Source organism: Equus asinus, chromosome 13 (assembly GCF_041296235.1).
Source record: "Equus asinus isolate D_3611 breed Donkey chromosome 13, EquAss-T2T_v2, whole genome shotgun sequence".
In the NCBI taxonomy this organism is placed as follows: Eukaryota; Metazoa; Chordata; class Mammalia; order Perissodactyla; family Equidae; genus Equus; species Equus asinus.
The window spans coordinates 16907111-16926375 of NC_091802.1; the positions used below are offsets into that span (position 1 = coordinate 16907111).

Consider the following 19265-nt stretch of genomic DNA (forward strand, 5'->3'; position numbering starts at 1 on the left):
AATTTCATTTTTTACATTAAGATTTTGATCCATTTGGAATTTATCCTAATGAAAGGTTTATCATATATAGAGAGCCAACTTTATTTTTCCTTAGTGGCCACCTACTTGTCTCAATACTTGTACTGAATAATTCTCATCTTTTCTCCAGTGATTTGAGGTGCCACCTTTATGATTATTATTAATCCTTGCCAATTTGGTGGTAGAAAATGTAGCCCTTTTCTGCTTTCCTTTTTGTACATTTGGCTATCTATGTATGAATGAGCCATTTATTTCCCGTATGTCCTTAGTGTTCTTTTGTGAATTCTTATATGCAGGATCATGCTCCTATTTTCTTTTTTACCTTCAGTATTGTTTGTGGCTGAAGCTGTGTCTGATGCTGCTTTCTTCAAAGTGCTTTGAATATTTATTTCCTCACTTGATCTTCACAGCTTTGCTCTAAGATAGTTGAAAATGAAGCTGAAGCAGATGAAGCACAAAGAGATCCAGTAACTTTCCCAATTTCATACAGTCTTTAGTAGTAGGGTGCCTATTAGCTAAAAAAAATACTTTAAAGATGCTCGTTGTCATTTATACTTTTAACCGGTTCCTTGTTCTGCAGGGAGTATCACATTCAAGGCCTAACACTGAGGACACTTCACTGTGTTACGCCAATCGCTCTGCAGCCCTCTTCCACCTGGGCCAGTACGAAGTGAGTATCAGGATGCCTGGTGTGATGGGGGATGATCTGTGGGGTTCACAGGAGGACTAGACATTCATCTCTGCTTCTACCTTAGAACACTAAAATCGGGCCATGCTGCAGCTGGTTGAATTGGAAGCAAATTGATATCCTCCCAAACTTGTTCTTTCTTCTGATTCATTTCATTTATTGCAGGTGATTATGTGGGGTCATGTTGGTTGACAAGAAAGAGTCATGGCACATTCCACAGGGCCATGGACTATATATCCAATGGGTCAGTGGTTCTCAGTGTCGAGGTCAGCTGAGATATGATATAATAACACTTCAAGTTCCAAGTGTCTGCAAACTATTTACTTGTTTGAGTTTTTTTAATAAGTAGAGCACGTTCAAGATTATCTCTGCAACAATACAGCTCACCCTCAATATGCATTTTGAGTGGGAAAGTGAAAGTGGCACTGAAATGCCTCAGTACACCTATGGCGCGGGGGGTAGATGAGTGGCTTTCTTCTCATCCCCTAATTGAGGTCTAAGGACAAGCTCTAAAATGCCATTTTAGTACATCCATTTCGCAATTGCACAGAAATTTAAATTATACCCTAGAGTTAACTATTTGAATAGCCACAAGTTCACGCTTATTGCCCTTTGGACCAAAAGAGAAGAGCAAGAATCTAACTCTAGGCCCTAAGCAAGAAGGTCCTGGACAACCGAAGACAACGACTGGAAGAACTTGTGAACATGTAACCCTTTGTAACTTCCCTGTATTGGTTGTTTCTGTTTCCCTTCTTCTAATAATAGTGCCCATATAGTGAGCACACACTGTGTTCCAGGCTCTCTTTTCAGCACTTTAGATGTATTACCTTATTTTCATCTTTATTTCAACCATGTGAAGTATTATCCCTGTTTTTCAGATGAGGAAACTAAGACACTGAGAAACTGTCACTTGCACAAGGTCATACAGCTCATAAGAGGCACAGTCAATATCGGAATGCACGTCTCTTTGGCTTCAAAGACTGCCCTCTTAATCACCAAACTATAGTTCTTCTATCTGTAAGACTTTTTTCCTTAAAAACAGAAGTATTTAATAAGGTAGTTAAACATATCTTCAGCATGTATTTCTAATCACTCAGTTAAAAGATCACATGGCAGAATATGATTTAAAGAAAAAACATGATTGTAGTGGCTCCATTTTTAATAATCCCTACCTTTCCTGTAGATTTTTGTTAAGACTTTCAGTAGACATTGAAGAGTAGAGACCAAGGGTCATTTCGGGATTTCCTTTCTGTTTTCAGACCTGTCTTGAAGACATCGTCAGAGCACAGATGCATGGGTACCCAGAAAGACTGCAGCCCAAGATGATGTTACGTAAAGCAGAGTGTCTGGTGCTCCTGGGGAGGCTGCAGGAAGCAAGCCAGACCATCAGTGATCTTGAAAGTAGCTTTGCTGCCAAACCAACCCTAGCAGCTTCCCAGTTTCAGATTCTGCAGAGAACCCTCTGTCGTCTGAAAATGAAGATCCAAAAAAAGGAGAATCTCACAGAAACCGTCTCAGCAGCCCTAACCAAAGCCTTTGAGGATATGGACCTAAGGGAGGAGAACAAACAAATTTCCGGTGCGTCAGCATCTGTCAGCTTATGCACAGACCCTTTTAAAGGCCGCTATCTGATTGCCACAAAAGATATCCTCCCAGGAGAGCTCTTGGTGAAGGAGGATGCTTTCGTGAGCGTCCTTAACCCGGCAGAAGTGCTACCACTACATCTTGGCCTAGAGAGCAAGTGGGACACCAGAGTTACCAATGGGGACCTCTACTGTCACCGATGTTTGAAGCGCTCTTTGGCCCCAGTTCCCTGTGATGGATGCAGCTATGCCAAGTATTGCAGCCAAGAGTGCATGCAGCAGGCCTGGGATCTCTACCACAACATAGAGTGCTCTCTGGGGGCGCTTCTTCTCACACTGGGTGTCTTCTGCCACGTTGCCCTGAGATCAACTCTTTTAGCTAGATTTGAGGATGCTGGCGAAGTCATAAGGAAGCTTTGTGGTGACATTAGTAACAAGGACACCCGTTTACCTGAAAGCAAGAATCTGGTGCAAACCCTCAGTTATGACCTGGGAGGGGAGAGTGAGAAAAATGGCAAAACAGTTGAGACCCCAATTCCTGGGTGTGATATTAATGGAAAGTATGAAAATAATTATTATGCTGTCTGCAACCTTTTGCCCCATACTGAAAACCATAGCGCAGAGCACAAATTCCTCTGTGCTCTGAATATTTCTGCACTGTGCAGGCAGCTCGAAGCAGCCAGTCCACAGGCCCTCATGACAGGTCTGACATCCTCTAAGCTGAAAGCAGCAATGGCTCCTGTGTTGTGTCCAGAGTCGAGTATTTGGGGTGTGGCCATGCTGAGACACATGTTACAACTGCAATGTAATGCGCAGGCGATAACTGCCATACAGCAAACAGGTAAGAGGGAAACTTGTTTTCCTGCCTTACGATATTGTTCTTGATATATAGCTAATGTTTGGGAAGAAAGAACTGTAAAGGAAAACAGTAACATTCGAACAGATCACTGGGCTAATGGGAAAACAGCTGTCTTGAATTGTCATGATTATGCCATTGAGAAGCTGTGTGACCTTAACGAATTATTTGATCCCAATCTGCCTCAGTTTTCTCATCTGTGAAATGGGTAGTTTAATCCCACCTAACTTTACAGAGTTGTGAAGATGATGTGTTTGTGAAAATACTTTAAAGTTAAAAACTATCAATTTTTGTTGTGAAGGAAAATTGAAATAATAGTAAAACAAAACTGCAGAAAGAACAGGGTCTGTAGTTAAGGTAAAAGAATCTTAACTCACTCATGTGACTCAGCGACTCTGTCTCTACTCTTGCCAATTGACAAATTTTTCCCATTATTCTGTTTTGAATTTCCAAGAGAGGAATCTGGCCCAGCACGGCTTTTCATATAATACTACCATAAACTGTTGGCTGGCCTGTGTTTGGGCCAACCTCTGGTCAGGTGGCCAGATAATCTAGGGACCATCTCTTGACACAGACCAAACTTGCCCTGCTTTCTTAAACCATATCCTCTAGATAAGCCTATTCCAGGGACATGGGGAGGTTGGATGTGCCCAGCATCGTGTGTGACATCTCCAGTATGACTGTACTGACCACAGATACTATTATTAGAAAAGAAATGGTTTCCAGTATTTCTATTGTATTATCTCTGTTTTAGCAGATAATGTCTTTTGTCTCAATCAGTTCATTATACTTTTCTTTCTTTTTTTTTTTTTTGAGGAAGATTAGCCCTGAGCTAACATCTGCCTCCAATCCTCCTCTTTTTGCTGAGGAAGATTGGCCCTGAGCTAACATCCATGCCCGTCTTCCTCTACTTTGAATGTGGGATGCCTACAACAGCATGGCTTGATAAGTGATGCGTAGGTCCACACCCGGGATCTGAACCAGTGAACTCCAGGCTGCTAAAGCAGAGCACGTGAATTTAACTGCTATACCACCAGGCCAGCCATTTATTTATTTATCTTTTTGTTTATTTTTTCTGAGAAAGATTCGTGCTGAGCTAACGTCTGTTGCCAGTCGTCCTCTCTCTCTTTTTTTTCTTCTCCCTTCCCAAAGCCCCAGTACATAGTTGTATATTCTAGTTGTAAGTCCTTCTAGTTCTTCTCTGTGAGCCACTACCACAGCATGGCTTCTGACAGACAAGTGGTGTGGTTCCATGCCCAGAAACCGAACCCAGGCCACTGAAGCAGAGCACGCTGAACTTTAAGCACTAGGCCATCAGGGCTGGCTCTCATTATACGTTTCTCGGTTTTCTAATTAACTCTGTTGAGGAGAAGAATTAGGTATTAACTAAACCTAGGATTTATAGACAGATTAATATTAAATGTGGCTTAACTAAATTATGTGTGCTTAGCTCTTCCGCTCTTCTCACATTAGGTATTCTAGAATTTTGTCAACTTTTTGTTTGTACATTTTTATCTTTAGTTTTAATTCAGCTGCCAAGATATATGGTGTGTAGTTATTTCACTAGAGGTATCTTTGGGCAAGAGTCTCTGCCCCATCCCGAAACACATGGAACATCCAGAAATAGCACTGGCTTCATCCCGTGGTACTACAGAATCACATTGCAGCTAGGCTCCATTTTCTTCTCCGCCTTCTTTTGCTTCTTTGAGCCATTGCTACCTCTAAAATACATCTGTTGAGTGTTTTTCCAGAATTATGTTTTCCCTTAGATACATTCACTGACATTTTAAAAAATATTGTTTTCATTTTGTTTTATTTTTATGAGGATAGAAAATAGTATATGGGGGCTTCCAGATTATAATGAGGGAAAGTTAGCAAGTCTTGATTCTATTTTGTCTTGCCTCTAAAATACTTTATAGAACATATGAAAAAAATACAAACGTCAGTAGCTCTGAAAACTATGGAAACTACTGTCTGGATAAGCAGTAGCAGTGACCACAAACTCGTGCTGAATCCCTGAGGCAGAATGGCAGAGCCATGTGCACAAAAGCGGGTGTTTTCTCTCCACTTTCCTCCATTGGCCTACCCTTCCGTCAAAGAACCTTAGCCTAAATGTTTTTGCTCCATGTGCATGACATTTCATTACAGTCAATTTTTGATTTGCACAGTGAGTTTTGGGTAAAATTTTTCACAAGTTGTTAAGAGTGAATTTTTGCATAGTAACAGCATGTATAGTCAAGAAGACCTGTATTTACTGTGGCTAATAAGGGCTGGAGAAAGAGACACGCAGCATAATACTGGCTACCTGGGGGGATGGAAAGAGGATTGGAGTCTCTGGCTTCATCTGTAAGGTTCTAATATTCTATGCATAATTTATTCTTCGTTATATGATGTTTTAAAAATATACAAATGGGAAAAAAACACTAGAAGCAAAAAAAAAATCTTAGTGATTAATTCTGAAAGTGGAACTATGATTACTATTTTCTTCTTAGAACTTTTCTGTATTTTTTTAGATTAAAAACACTTATTCACACGTTGGTAATATTATTCTAGTAAATTTAAAATGAGTTCATACCTTTCCCATCATTCTGGGGAAAAGATATTTAAAAAAGAAAAAAACAGTTCACAGAGCAAAAGGGAGGAAGATGATGAAAATGAGTCTATAATAATAAATACAAATGGGCTAAACTCTATTAAACAAATCTTTCAGAATGGGCCCGAAAAATAAAAATCCAACTGTATTCTGTTTACAAAAGTGGCACCTATCATAAAACAACACAAAGTGTTTGGAGAGGACCTGTCAGGAATCACAAGCAAATCAAGGTATTAATGTTCATATGAAACAGTGAACTCAAGGTAAGAGGTCTAGAAAAACAAAGAAGACATTTTATTTTTATAGAGGAGACTCTCCACTCTGAGATAGACCATTAGCCTTAGCTCTCATAAACATAGAGCCTGGGTCTATAAAACAGAAACAGCTAAGTATACAAGAAGAAACTGGCAAAAACTCCATAGTTGTCAGAAACTTTAGTATACCAATCTGACTTAGACTAATATATTAAATATAAGGATGTAGAAGCCAAGATAACGTAATAACCTAGGGGATTCAGCAGCTACATCTGGCAGAGCTTGTGTCCTAGAGACCAGGGTTCAACAAACGTTTTCTGTAAAGGGCCAGATAGTAAATATTTTGGGCCTTGCAGGCCGTATTGTCTGTTTTGCAACTGCTCAACTGCCATTGTAGCGTGTATACCTTTCATGTCGTATGAAAGCAGCCGTAGACAATATACAAACAAATGAGCATGGCTGGTTCCAGTAAAACTTTATTATGGATACTGAAAACTGAACTTCTTATAATTTTTCACATCGTGAGGATTATTCTTTTCATTTTATTTCAACTGCTTAAAAATGTAAAAACCGTGCTTAGACCACATCTGTACAGAAACAGGTCGCAGGTGGGAGTTGGTCCACGGGCTGCAGTTTACAGACTCCTGAAGCAGAGAACTGGCAAATCTAATTAAGAAATCTGTTTAGGAAAAAACTCCACAAAATTAAGAACAATGAAGGGGATATAATTGCTTAAGTTTTTCCCAGAAGGAGGAAAACACTTCAAAAATCCAGCAACTGTGGAAGAAATTGGAAAAGTTATCAAAATATTTCCATAAAAACTAGCCAGACCCACCCTTTTCCATGTGAGTTCTCTAAAACTTAGGAACATATTTAGCCATGTTTTTAAAAAATAAGGAAAAAATATCTTTCAAGGAGCATTGTTTTTATACAGTAAAAATTGTTCCAAGGCCAGCCCAGTGGCATAGTGGTTAAGTTCACATGCTCTGCTTCCGTGGCCCAGGGTTCACGGGTTTGGATCCCAGACACGTACCTATGCACACTTATCAAGGCATGCTGTGGCAGATGTCCCACATATAAAATGGAGGAAGACGGGCACAGATGTTAGCTCAGGGCTAATCATCCTCACCAAAAAAAAAAAAAAAATTGTTCCAGGGCATGGGAGAACCTGGAACCCTTTCCCACTCATTTTGCAAAGCCAAGAATAAAAATTATAGAGCAACCTCACTTGTGATATAGTTATAGAAACCCTGAATAAATCACTGCCATATCACAACCAGCAGTTATTAAAGGAATAATAACATACAACCAAGTAGGGTTCCCTCCAGAAATGTAAGATTATTTTAAGTTGTGGGGATATAAAAGAAGACTTGGATAAATGCAGAGATATGCCATATTCTTAGTTGTAAAGAATGGAAACTGTAAAAATGGCAGTTTTGGGGTGGTCTGGTGGCACAGTGGCTAAGTGTGCACGTTCCACTTCGGAGGCCCAGTGTTCACTGATTTGGATCCCGGGTATGGACATGGCATTGCTCGTCAAGCCATGCTGTGGTAGGCGTCCCACATATAAAGTAGAGGGAGATGGGCACGGATGTTAGCTCAGGGCCAGTCTTCCTCAGCAAAAAGAGGAGGATTGGCAGCAGATGTTAGCTCAGGGCTAATCTTCCTCAAAAAAAAAGGCAGTTTCCCCATATTAATCTAATCAGTCTAATGCGGTTTCAAACAAAATCACAATTGGATTTTTCTTGGAATTTGATAATGGTTCTGAAATTCATCTTGAATAAGTGGATGAGAATAGCCATTTGTTTTAAAGAATACTAAAGGGGCTTGGTACTGTCAGATCTCTTATCAGCATTAAGCTACAATAATTAAAAGCATTGTGGTACTCATATGATAGCCTCTCAAAAGTAATAGATTCTTTCTTCAAATCATTAAAAAGTTAAATATTAAAAAATTAAAAATTAAACCATAAAATATCTAGAAAAAGATAAGTGAACATTTATGTAGTCTTATGGCAAGAGAATCTTTCTAAAAGTAGGTAGTACCAAATTTAGGTAATTAAAAGATAGTTAGATTTAACCTATATACCAAGTATCAAAAACACTATAACCAGAAAAGAAGACAGGAATGTAGGTGAAAGAAGTGCTTGAAGGAGTGAGAACATTGGACCAAGAGGCAGCAGAGCTGAGTTCCCGTTCCACTCTCCCTCAGCATGAACTTGGTCAGGTCACCTAACCTCTGTGGGACCAGTATTCCCATATGGATCATGAGAGGATGGGACGAACCTCTAGACCACAACAATTTCTCCCATCCCTCTGTGTTTGCCCCTTTGCGACTTGACATTGCTTTTTCTCCCATGAAGAGTGGCAGTCTCTTTGCCCTCCCCTTGAATCTGGGCCAGCCCTGTAACTTACTCTGACCAATGGAATGCAGGAGAAGTAATATTATGTGACTTTTGAGTCTAAGCCTTAAGAGATCTTACAGCTTCCGTCATCATGTCACCTTCTTAAAATGATGCTGTGGCCTTGTGAACAAGCCTGGGCTAGCCTCCTTGAGGATAAAAGATCACGTGCCAGATGAATGCAATCACATGAGTAATCCCAGGCAAGACTAGCAGAAAAAAGTCAGCTGGGCGCGGACAAAATTGCTGGCACGCAACATTTTAAGCAAATAAAATAGTTGTTTTAGCACTCCCCACCCCCAAAACCCCATAAACAAAAATTAAAATGTGAATGAGAAAATAAGAGAACATTTCTAGCAACTATACAACTCTTAAAATCAACTTTAAAAAATATGCTTAGTGATGAAAATGTTCTAAAACTGGATTATGATAATGGTTGCACAATTTATGTAAATTTCCTTAAAAAATCATTGAATTAGTACATTCAAAATAGGCAAATTTCACTGTAGATAAATTATATCTCAATAAAGCTGTTAAAAATGTACCTAAGCCAGCACTTTATTAAAGTTGTATATAAAGAGGATCATGTCTAACCGCTCTCTAGGAATTAAAACAAGATACCATATTTTACCTATCAGATTGGCAGAGTTGCTTTCTTGATTTTTTTTAATTATAACCTACATTTTAGGTTAGGGTGTAAAGAAATGGCCATGATATATTAAGTGAAAGAAGTAACTTACAAATCACTGTGCACCATGTTTCCAATTATGTTAAAAATTCCATACGTGAAGCTAGAAAGCTGCAAGAAAATGCCCCGAAATCTTAGACCTGGCGGATAGGATTATAGATGACTGTTATTTTTCTCTATAACTTTCAGTGTTTAAATTTTTTCTGACTACCGTCTATTCCTTTTGTAGTTTTAGGTTTTTTTTAGTAATAAATATAATTCAAATGATATGAACATTTTTTTAATATGAACATTTTTAAGGCACTTGATACATATTGCAAAATTGCCCTCCAGGAAAGTTGTACCAGTTACACACCCACCGGCAATGTTCACTTTCATTTTTGAATTCTATCTAATTTTGTTTTAGTCTGCTCATATTTCCAATCTTGCTATATCCCTTTTTATTATTTCTTTGGGGTTCCAACACCTCCCAATTTAGTGTTCTCATTGAATTTCATTAGCAGCTGTTTCATTAGTAGCACAGAAGAAGGATTAAAGTGTTAACTAGGATAGACTTTGACAAAAACCTATAAAAATGTATGTTACTATCTTTGCATAAATCCTATTTAATCAAAGTTCCTCAGAAACCTCTCTTTGGTGCTCATCTTAAGGGACAGAACTGGCCACCGATGATATTCTAGACCTTGGGGTGTGTGGTTCCGTCTCAGTGGGAATGGCACATTTGAGATAGATCTGGACTCATGTCATAATGAGGTTTGATGAGGTTCCACGCAGGTTTAGATCCATTCCTTGCCCTTTGCTCTCACTCTTCAACAACCAAGGACTCCACCTTCAGTTTGGGCCTTCGATCACTTGATATAGACACACATTTCTTGTGTTGTGAAATATCTACCAGAATAGATATTTTCTGGAAGAATTGTAAATGCGTCTTTTTTTCGGTACTTGAATCCCATTTTAAATGCACTAAGGATATGACCAAGGTACATTTTTGGTAAAATAAATTATCACTCCCTATTTTTTTCTTTAGCTTTATGTACAAAATGTCACATATTAAATTTGGTTGATTAGGTACATAAGTATTCTTACTTTCTATTATCTCTACTAATAGATGACTAATGCAAGCTATTGAATAACTTTTTTAAATCAAGACTTAATTTTTTAGAAGTAATTAGAGAGAGACTCAACTCTGACATAAATACCCCACTCAGTTCCTGGGTCTACTTCTGTTAGAGGCTAATCTATAAATAATTCACAAAGCTGATATTACTCACGGTATTGTGATCATTTTTTCTGGGAAAATTCTAGCAACTGTTCTAATAGAGATTGCCAGTTATCAGCAGTTGGGAATGCAAGTCGACTTTTAATTATGCAGAGTCTTATTATTCGGACTACAAACTGTTCATGCGCTGTACTGCTGCTTCCTGCTGCCTCCCTACCTTTTAGCATTTTCACTGCTCATTAGTGCGTATGCCAGAAGGTAGGCCTTAGACAAGGGGGGAGAAAGGAGGGGAAACTGAAATCAGATAAACACTAAGGAGAAGCTCTGATGAAAGATTTCAATACAATTTGTAGAATTGTTGACTAAAATTGAGTCATTTGGATTCCCTGTGAATTTTGTTTACTTCTTCTGTTTTTGTCCTCCATAGCAACAGATAATAGAATTGTCTGCAGAGAGACAACATTATTCCTATATTTAATGTTTTCCTTTCTAGAACATTTTCACATGATGGTTCGTATTTTCTTTATTCATTACGCTTGTACCTAGACTACATTATCCCTTTGGTGATTGGTATATTGAGATTCCTGGCATCTTATACAGTAATGCCACAGTTATCTGAGGCTTTTTCAGTTTTCCAGAAAACTGGAAGTTTCCATTTCAGTACTAGTGTCTTTCATATTTTAACTGGTTTTGTTGGAAATATGATTTCCTCATGCTTAAATCAACACTACCGAACACAATCTAAGCATTTCTGGACACCTAAGGTTCTCTCTATTGTGCGTACTCCTGAGTATGGCTGTCACAAAAACCCATGCCGGCATGCTGTCGGTTTAGGAAGCTCTGATTAAGAATGCTACAGTTGTAGTGCAACTTGAGTGGTGCTAGCGTTTTTGTTTGCCTTAAGGCTGTTATTCTTGTATAAGTTTTATGACTCCTTCTCCAGTCTATCACCTGTCTCTTTTGCAATTTTCAGAAAACTTGCCTCTTATTAGTTCTCTGTTTCTGGACTGTTATGGGCTCAGAAACTGAAGAACCAGCCAGTTAAAACTATGGCTAAGATAAGAGCAAGAAGGCCTGCACGAGAATACGGAGAACTCTCGTATGAATATAAGTGCCTGAGCTTGGTACAGAAATCGCCTCACTGCTTAGAGGCCTTTTTCTTTCTTCCTTCCTTCCTTCCTTCCTTCCTCATTTTCAATGATGTAGTTGAATTGCTGGTTAATTGTGTTTGGGACATGAGACTGTCTCGAATAGAGCTAGTCCAGAGAGTTTTTTTCAATGAGAACTGCTGCTGCTGATTTCCCATAAAGTTGCGACAAAGGGCAGAATGAACAGGTGAGCATAAGGAATATTGATTTTTAAAAATATAAGCCTGTTTAGTTTGGGATAGGAATTAGGTTACTTGTTCTATTAACCAACCAAAGACCAGTCAAACAGAAGCACTTGGGCTGTAAAAACGTCTTTGGGAAATAACCTCAACAGGTAGTCTGGTTTCTATGTCCTCGTGAACATTATGCAACTGTCTATCTAGAAAGCTCCCTATTGATAATTCCTTTTTTATTATTTTTTATAAATTCTAATCTTTGGTTTTTTTTGGTATTGAGACACGGTGGTTAGGTTCCAGGATTCCGGTGGACTTTCTTTGTGCTCATTCGCTTTGCTTCCTGGGGACCAGAGTTTGCTGTGAGTCATGTTCCATCTGATTTATGTTGGATCCGGCTGTGGAGCTATGACTCAGATGGGCTGCAGGCCCAATCGCCCAGCTCATCTTCTGAGGGACGGATGGTGAGGCCTGGACTAATGTCCTGACACAGTTTTCCTTTTTCCTCTTGCATTTTCAGGATCTAAAGAGAACATCATTACCAACAGCAGGCAGGTACGCCTTGCCACAGGCATCTTCCCTGTTGTCAGCCTCCTGAACCATTCCTGCAGCCCCAACACCAGCATGTCCTTCGTTAGCACTGTCGCCACCGTTCGGGCATCACAGCACATTGGAAAAGGGCAAGAGATTCTCCACTGCTATGGTGAGCCATCCGTCCTCACTGCTGTCCACTCTTCTCCAGCAAAAAAGGACAGGGTGAGTTAGAATGAACAGACCACTGGGCAGGTGCCTTCACCTGTCCAAGGTTTGTTTCCTGGGAGAAGCAGTGCCTACTGAGGCAATTAAAAAAAAAGTCTCCATACTAGACCTTATTGTGTCTAAACTATCATGTATCTTACTGCTTAATCTCCATAAACTTCCTGTTCTGAAAATGGGCTAGGGGCAACTTTTCAGCTTCTTTTTCTTCCTGTCCCCACAACTTGGAAGCTTATTTCTGTATCTAGTTCCACAAATGTTTGAGTAAAGGATACCTGTCACATGATAAGTAATTGACCAGCCCCTCTGCTAAGCTGAAGTTCTTTAAGTAGTGCTTGACTCCTTCTTGCTTTAAATATTGGCCAAGTGTGGTCTCTCTGCAGGGCCTCACGAGAGCAGGATGGGTGTTGCTGAGAGGCAGCAGAAGCTGAGGTCTCAGTATTTCTTTGACTGCACCTGCCCAGCTTGTCAACATGGGAAACACAGAACCACGGCAGAGCCCAGGTGGGAGGCATTCTGCTGTCGCAGTTGCAGAGCGCTCATACAGGTGAATCTCTTCTCCGCTTCTCCTGGAGGTCAGTTATCCAGCCCAAAAGCCACAGAGGAAGGGAAGAGGAAACCTTCAGGGCTTATAGATGCTGAGAGCAGTGCTCTCTCTTTCCTTCCAGCCCATCTTCCCCACACGTTGATTCCGCCTCTGCAGGAACCGCAGGGCAAGGTTGGATTTAGAAATCTTTCTCTTGCAAAGTAACAGAAAATCCAACCTAAACTGATTTAAGGGGAGAAAAAAAGAGTGAGAATTTATTTTCTCCAATAAATCACTTAAAGGTCCCAGGATGGGAGTTCCTCAGACACAACTTGATCCAGGGGCTCAGATAATGTCACCAAGATCCAATTTTTCTGTCTACCTCCCTCAGCTCCATTTTCTCTGTTAGCCCCATCCTCAGACAGACTTCCCTCTTGTGGGGGCAAGATGGCTGCCAGCAGCTCCAGCCTTGTAGCCTCCTGGTCCAGGAGGATAAACTGTGTGCTTCTCTAACAGAAAAATTGGGCAAAAATTTTGTTGCATTTCATTGACCTGATACCTGTAGCTGGATTAGAGTCACATAGTTTTCCTCCAGTCATTTGAACCAGAGGAATGGACCAGATCTGAGCCACCAGCCCACTCCCTCAGCATCCAGGCACTGACTATGGTAGGGTGGGAGAGGATCCTTGGAAGAAATCAGGTTGCTATTGCCTAATGGATACTGGCATCTGAAAAAACAGCAAATGCCCACCTCAGAGATTTTCTCCTCTGCCAGAGGATATGGTAGTCTTAGGGGAACCATAAATGGAATGTAGGGCTGGTTGTGTTGGAAAGCTGAAGTTATAAATCCTAGGTCATATGTGGGGAGGCCTCACCTAGCATCTTTTCCTATTGGTTTTTTATGGCTTTTTCATAACCATTAGAAATGTGTCTGTCATCCAAAGTCCTGGCCTCAAAGAGAGATAAGAGAGGGGTTATAGAGGTAGAGAGAAATTGTGGACTATATCAGTTTAATTTTGGGTGCAAAAATTAAATTCCAGGGGCCGCCCCGTGGCCAAGTGGTTAAGTTTGTGTGCTCCACTTTGGCGGCCCAGAGTTTCGCCGGTTCAGATTCTGAGCGCCAACATGGCAGTGCTCATCAGGCCATGCTGAGGTGGCATCCCACATGCCACATCCAGAAGGATCTACAACTAGAATATACAACTATGCACTGGGGAACTTTGGGGAGAAGAAGAAGAAGAAAAAAAGATTGGCAACAAATGTTAGCTTAGGGCCAATTAAAAAAAAAAAAAATCCCAGGGTGGGATCAGCTACTGCTTTCCTTAGATTTGCTGCTGTCAAACCGGATCTGTGGGGCTGGCCCCGTGGCCGAGTGAGTGGTTAAGTCCACGCACTCCACTGCAGGCGGCCCAGTGTTTCGTTGGTTCTAATCCTGGGCGCAGACGTGGCACTGCTCATCAAACCATGCTGAGGCAGCGTCCCACATGCCACAACTAGAAGGACCCACAACGAAGAATATACAACTATGTACTGGGGGGCTTTGAGGAGAAAAAAGGAAAAAAAATAAAATCTTTTTAAAAAAAAAAAGCCAGATCCGTCAGGCTTTGGTCCTGGTGCATTACTGGAGGGTCTGACCCATAGGGTCAGAAGCTATGGCGTGATTTATAATGTAAGCACATGCAGTGTTGCTAACCGACTCTGGTACAAGAATAAAGACAAAACTGACTTCCACAGGGCAATGAGGTGCTGAGCTGTGGCAACGCGTCATGTACAGAATCAGTCAGCAGGGATCACCTAGTTTCTCGGTTACAAGACCTTCAACAGCAGGTTGGGATAGCCCGGAAGCTTCTCAGAAATGGTAAACTAGGTGAGACTGGCTCCCTGCTTTGGTCCTCCAGCTCCTTCTCCTTTATTCGTTCTGAGATCATCTTGGATTCAAGGATACTCAGTGATGATTGAAGACTTGAATTTAATTATCCCCGTGCCAGCCACAAGATGGCTATGTAGGCCAATGAGACCAAACCCTTACCAACTCAGTTTGATGTCCTTGAAAACGGGCCAGATGATTGAAGCTGTTGTTCTCTTGTGCATCAGATAGCTGGGTTAAAGTGCCCCGTGACGACTAAAGGGCTGTCTCTGCCATCCATGATCTTTGTGCATATCCAGAAGTTCAGTGTCATTTATTTTAGTTTCAGAATCTAATGACCTGATTTCCTAGAGAGGTTGTTCTGCCCTCATCAGAGCCCCATCTCTCTTCTAGAGAGCGGTGGAACAGGTGCCCAGTAGATATAAGTATCCTGCTTTTTCCAGAGAAGGAGTTGTGCAACTCATCATTCCCCTTGAAAACTGCCTGAGAGCTTGACATTGTGGGAAGTTATTTACCCTACTTCATGAAAGCTGACCTTTGCTTAGATTTCTGAGTTGAGAAATCATGACCGTAAGTGAAATGTAGTCATTCCACTTCAAACTGAAGTTGGGAACCCTGAGTAAATGTGGGGGGGCATCACCTAGCACCTTTTTCTATTGAAAGAAAAACATAAGAGAACAACAGCTTTATTGGAACAAACGTTGTAGGTTGGTCACAACCCAAGGAGACAAAGTAGGGTTTCCATATTCATCCCAGCCACTATAAAATTTAAGCGCTGAGTTCTCTTTACTAGGACTGGGTTTGTGTCTATAATGAGGCCACTTTCCTTTGAATTGATAGAGCGAGCCATTCAGCAGTTGTTGGGGTGCCAGCATGATGCTGAGAGCTTCCTGTCAGCGGAGCACAGCGTGGTAGGAGAAATTGAGGATGACCTGGCGCAGGCTTATGCTGCCTTAGGTATGACATGGATCTTCATTTTCTGCTCCAAGAGACAAGTCGGTATTGTGTGTTTGGTCCTGACCCTGGCCTCATCTGGTTGGTTATCTCTTGTCTTTCAACTGAGGCTGCCCTCCCTTCCATTTTGCTTTCCTCATTTTGAAAATGTTCATCCACAGTTGCTTGTGGTTCTTTCCTGGAACCAGATTTTTCTTTTTTTGCAGGGGACTGGCAAAAGTCAGCTGCTCATCTACAGAAGAGTCTCCGAGTGGTTGAGATTCGCCATGGGCCATCCAGTGTTGAAATGGGCCATGAGCTCTTCAAATTGGCCCAAATATTTTTCAATGGGTAAGTCTTTCTCTTGCTTCCTAGCACTTTGCCAGGCCACATACTCTTCTGTCTTTTATTAGGCTCTTCTGTGTATTACTCTTTTTCCCTGGTGCTTTTAAGCATGTCAAAACTTCTTTATTTCCCCTTTTGGAGAGATCCTTTCCTTCTGTTTTACTGACAAACTTTAATGTTTAGAATTTCCTCCTGAGAGATTTAGGGAGAGCTCTCAGCTCTGAAGGGAGTTTCCAAGGAGGAGCTTGCCAAGCAGCCCCGCCACCGACATCAGCAGTTCTTCTCAGTCGTGGTGTCATCCACACCACCCCCTCCGCCCCCCGCCCGGTTAGCCGCCTCCCTCGGAGCTCCATTCTCAGCACGCTCAACTCCAGCGGCTCTTCCTTCTCCCTAGTCCTATGCCTTTTAAAACCATTGTTTTCAACCAGGAGTAATTTTGCCCCCCAGGGGACATTTGTCAGTGTCTGAAGGCATTTTTGATTGTTGTGACTCAGGGTGGAGGCCAGAGATGCTGCTAAACACCCTCCACTGTACAGGACAGCCCTCCACAGCTAAGAATTATCTGGCCCAAAATGTCAGTAGTGTCGAGGTTGAGAAACCCTGCTTTAAAAGTTAAAGGGAGAGAACAGTAGCGCTAATGACTTGGTGCCTCATCTACTTTTGCAACTGAGATGACTCGAAGGCCCTAATTTCAGTATTTCTAGACGAGATACCTCCAGCCTTGATAAAGTGGCCACTGTTGGACATTGATGTGAGAAAGTGTTTGAAGCTCAATCCTAAGATTCTGATTGGTGGGTGTACCTCATACCTGAGGCATAGAGGCAGTCCATTTGGTGAGAGAGAAAAGGACTGCAGAGTTAGGTCATACGGGGACTCGGTTACCCTAAGGTGAAGACTCTTGAGTAAACCTTGGAGTAAATATCAAATAATGCTTTGAGATTTACCTGTTTCTCAGGATCCTGAAATCTTTATACTTTTTTCATAACTTTGTTCTCAAACTCTGCCTTGCAGTGTGTTTGTGAAAGTGTCTTATCTGCCCTTCTAGATTGTAAGATCCTTGAGGACAAAAATGATCTACTTTATGTTCTTCACAGGGTGTGAGTAGGCCCTCAGTTAACGTGTGCTTGAGTGAATCAGTGGATTCTTCCCTCCTCTGGTTCAGGTTTGCAGTACCCGAAGCTCTGAACACAATACGAAAGGCAGAAAAGGTTCTCTTGGTGCACTATGGCCCTGGGAATGACGAGATCCAGGAGCTACAAAAGATGAAATCCTGTTTATTGGACTTGCCGCCCATCCCTGGGGGACCTTCATTGTAGGATCCCAAGGGGACTTTGACCCATAGGAAAGGAGCCTGTGTGGGATGAGTTAAAGAGGTACCGTTGGGGCCAGCCCCGTGGCCAAGTGGTTAAGTTCTCTGGCTCCGCTGTGGAGGCCCAGGGTTTTGCCGGTTCGAGTCCTGGGTGCGCTCATCGGGCCACGCTGAGGCGGCATCCCACATGCCACAACTAGAAGGAACCACAACTAAAGATACACAACTATGTACCGGGGGGCTTTGGGAGAAAAAGGAAAAATAAAATCTTTAAAAAAAATAAAAATTAAAAAAAGAGGTTCTGTTGCTGCTGAGCTGTTGCCAGGAAATATAGGACTCGCCTGACAGTCACAGGCCTAGGGTATGAATGGCAGGGGGACTGGAAAAGCATTGCAGTTGGAGAGATGCTCACCTGTTTTGATGAATCTTTCTTGAAATAGTTAACTGCCCTCCCATAAAAACTCCCAGTTCACAGACAAGACTTAAAACGAGTATCTGGAGAGCCTAAACCCTTTAAAAGGATTTTAGCTGATCTGCAGGCATCTGGACGTTAGCTGGGGATTTGGGCTAGATGCCACCTTACTAAATGATGATAATCTGTTTCCCTGAACGTTCCTGTGGTTTCTAGTAGTAATGAAATGTTGTGCACCACTCCAGTGGGAACTTACACTCTTAGTAGTTGTATTGTAATTGAAAAATAATTATAAAGCAAGAAATCAGTGAGGCTCGTTACCTCTGGAGACACAGTTTCCTTTATAGTATCTAGCTTCCTTGAATCCTCTGTTAAAACTGATGGAGTGTAAATTGTAAATATGGGACCATTTTATTGTTGGGCAGTTTCTTCCTATGAAAGCAACTCTCAGTTTGTTTTCTACCAATTTCCCAGTCTTTATTACCTGGCTTTAATCAGTACTCTTGGAAGACTCACTGACCAAACACTAATAAAGTCAAGCTTGTAGCAGTGACTTTACAACACATGGGCCTCCTCTCTCAGTTCTGTTTATTAGCAAGCCTGAAAAGAGACTACTTTTTTCTACCAGACCTCCCCAAGCCGGCAAATGAAGTACAGATGACATAAGTACTGAGAATGGGGAAATACTTCAGACGATGCTGACGGGGTGGGCATTGCTGCTCTGGTTTCAAATTTAAGAAACAGAAGGTAGAGATGATAACTCTCTTCCGCCTGGATGTATGGCGGTAGTCTATGGCCCAACCTGGTCAGAAGTCTGGGAGAGTCTCTAGGTCTGAACCCTGGCTGCTGTATCAGCATTGGTGACCAAGTGGTTCAGATGAGTTAGTGGAAAAGCATGCCAGGGCCCCCCACCCCCGGGCCAGGCCCAAGACGTGCCAACTCACATTGAAACACTTGAATGAAGGACAGGCAGAATCTCATTTATCCTCCTTTCTACTAACTCACAGTGGCAAGGTGGTGGCCAGTGAGATTTTTTGGTAGAGCTAACTGTTTCAAGAAGAAAACCTTTGACCTGTGGACTGTTCTGTAGTTACTCTTTTCCAAACACTTGGCATGTTTCATGTTCCTAAAAAAGGCCCTGTTGTACTCTGTAAAATAGGCATACTTCCTTAAAAAGAATATGTTTGGAATTTCTGCATCAGGTCCAATTTAATGTGCATTCAAGAGCTTTCTTTAAGTGCTCTGTAAAATATAGAATTATTTCCTGAAGTTACAAATTACTTCCCTTATCTGTCCGTGTGTTATCCTATGTTGTCAGGTGACATTAGCTTGATGGAGTGATATCCGTGCTTGCATTAAAACCTGAAGTCTAGTTTATTGTAAGAGTGTGCTCCACTGATTGTGGGGGTCGCGGATACCTTCTTGGGGGGATTAGTGGTCCCATCAACGTACGTAAGTACTGCCACAGCAGAGAATCAGTCCCTGCATTATACAAT

The 19265-nt window shown here is 41.5% G+C and overlaps 1 protein-coding gene across 3 annotated transcripts in view; it reads left to right on the top strand.

The window, feature by feature from the left end:
- The window catches only part of SMYD4 (SET and MYND domain containing 4), a 42545-nt gene extending 23395 nt beyond the window's left edge, over positions 1 to 19150 (top strand). Inside the window, exons 4-11 of one of the 3 annotated variants that reach the window (XM_014827044.3) lie at positions 599 to 688; positions 1966 to 3130; positions 12142 to 12324; positions 12761 to 12924; positions 14638 to 14770; positions 15611 to 15727; positions 15931 to 16054; positions 17143 to 19140. In XM_014827044.3, coding sequence (XP_014682530.1) covers positions 599 to 688; positions 1966 to 3130; positions 12142 to 12324; positions 12761 to 12924; positions 14638 to 14770; positions 15611 to 15727; positions 15931 to 16054; positions 17143 to 17149 — 1983 coding nt within the window. In that variant the 3' untranslated portion in view covers positions 17150 to 19140. Of the gene's footprint in view, positions 1 to 598; positions 689 to 1965; positions 3131 to 12141; positions 12325 to 12760; positions 12925 to 14637; positions 14771 to 15610; positions 15728 to 15930; positions 16055 to 17142 lie in introns of all 3 variants that reach the window. The other 2 variants (XM_014827043.3, XM_014827045.3) reach the window with 2 other exon arrangements.
- The last annotated feature ends 115 nt before the right edge of the window (positions 19151 to 19265 follow it).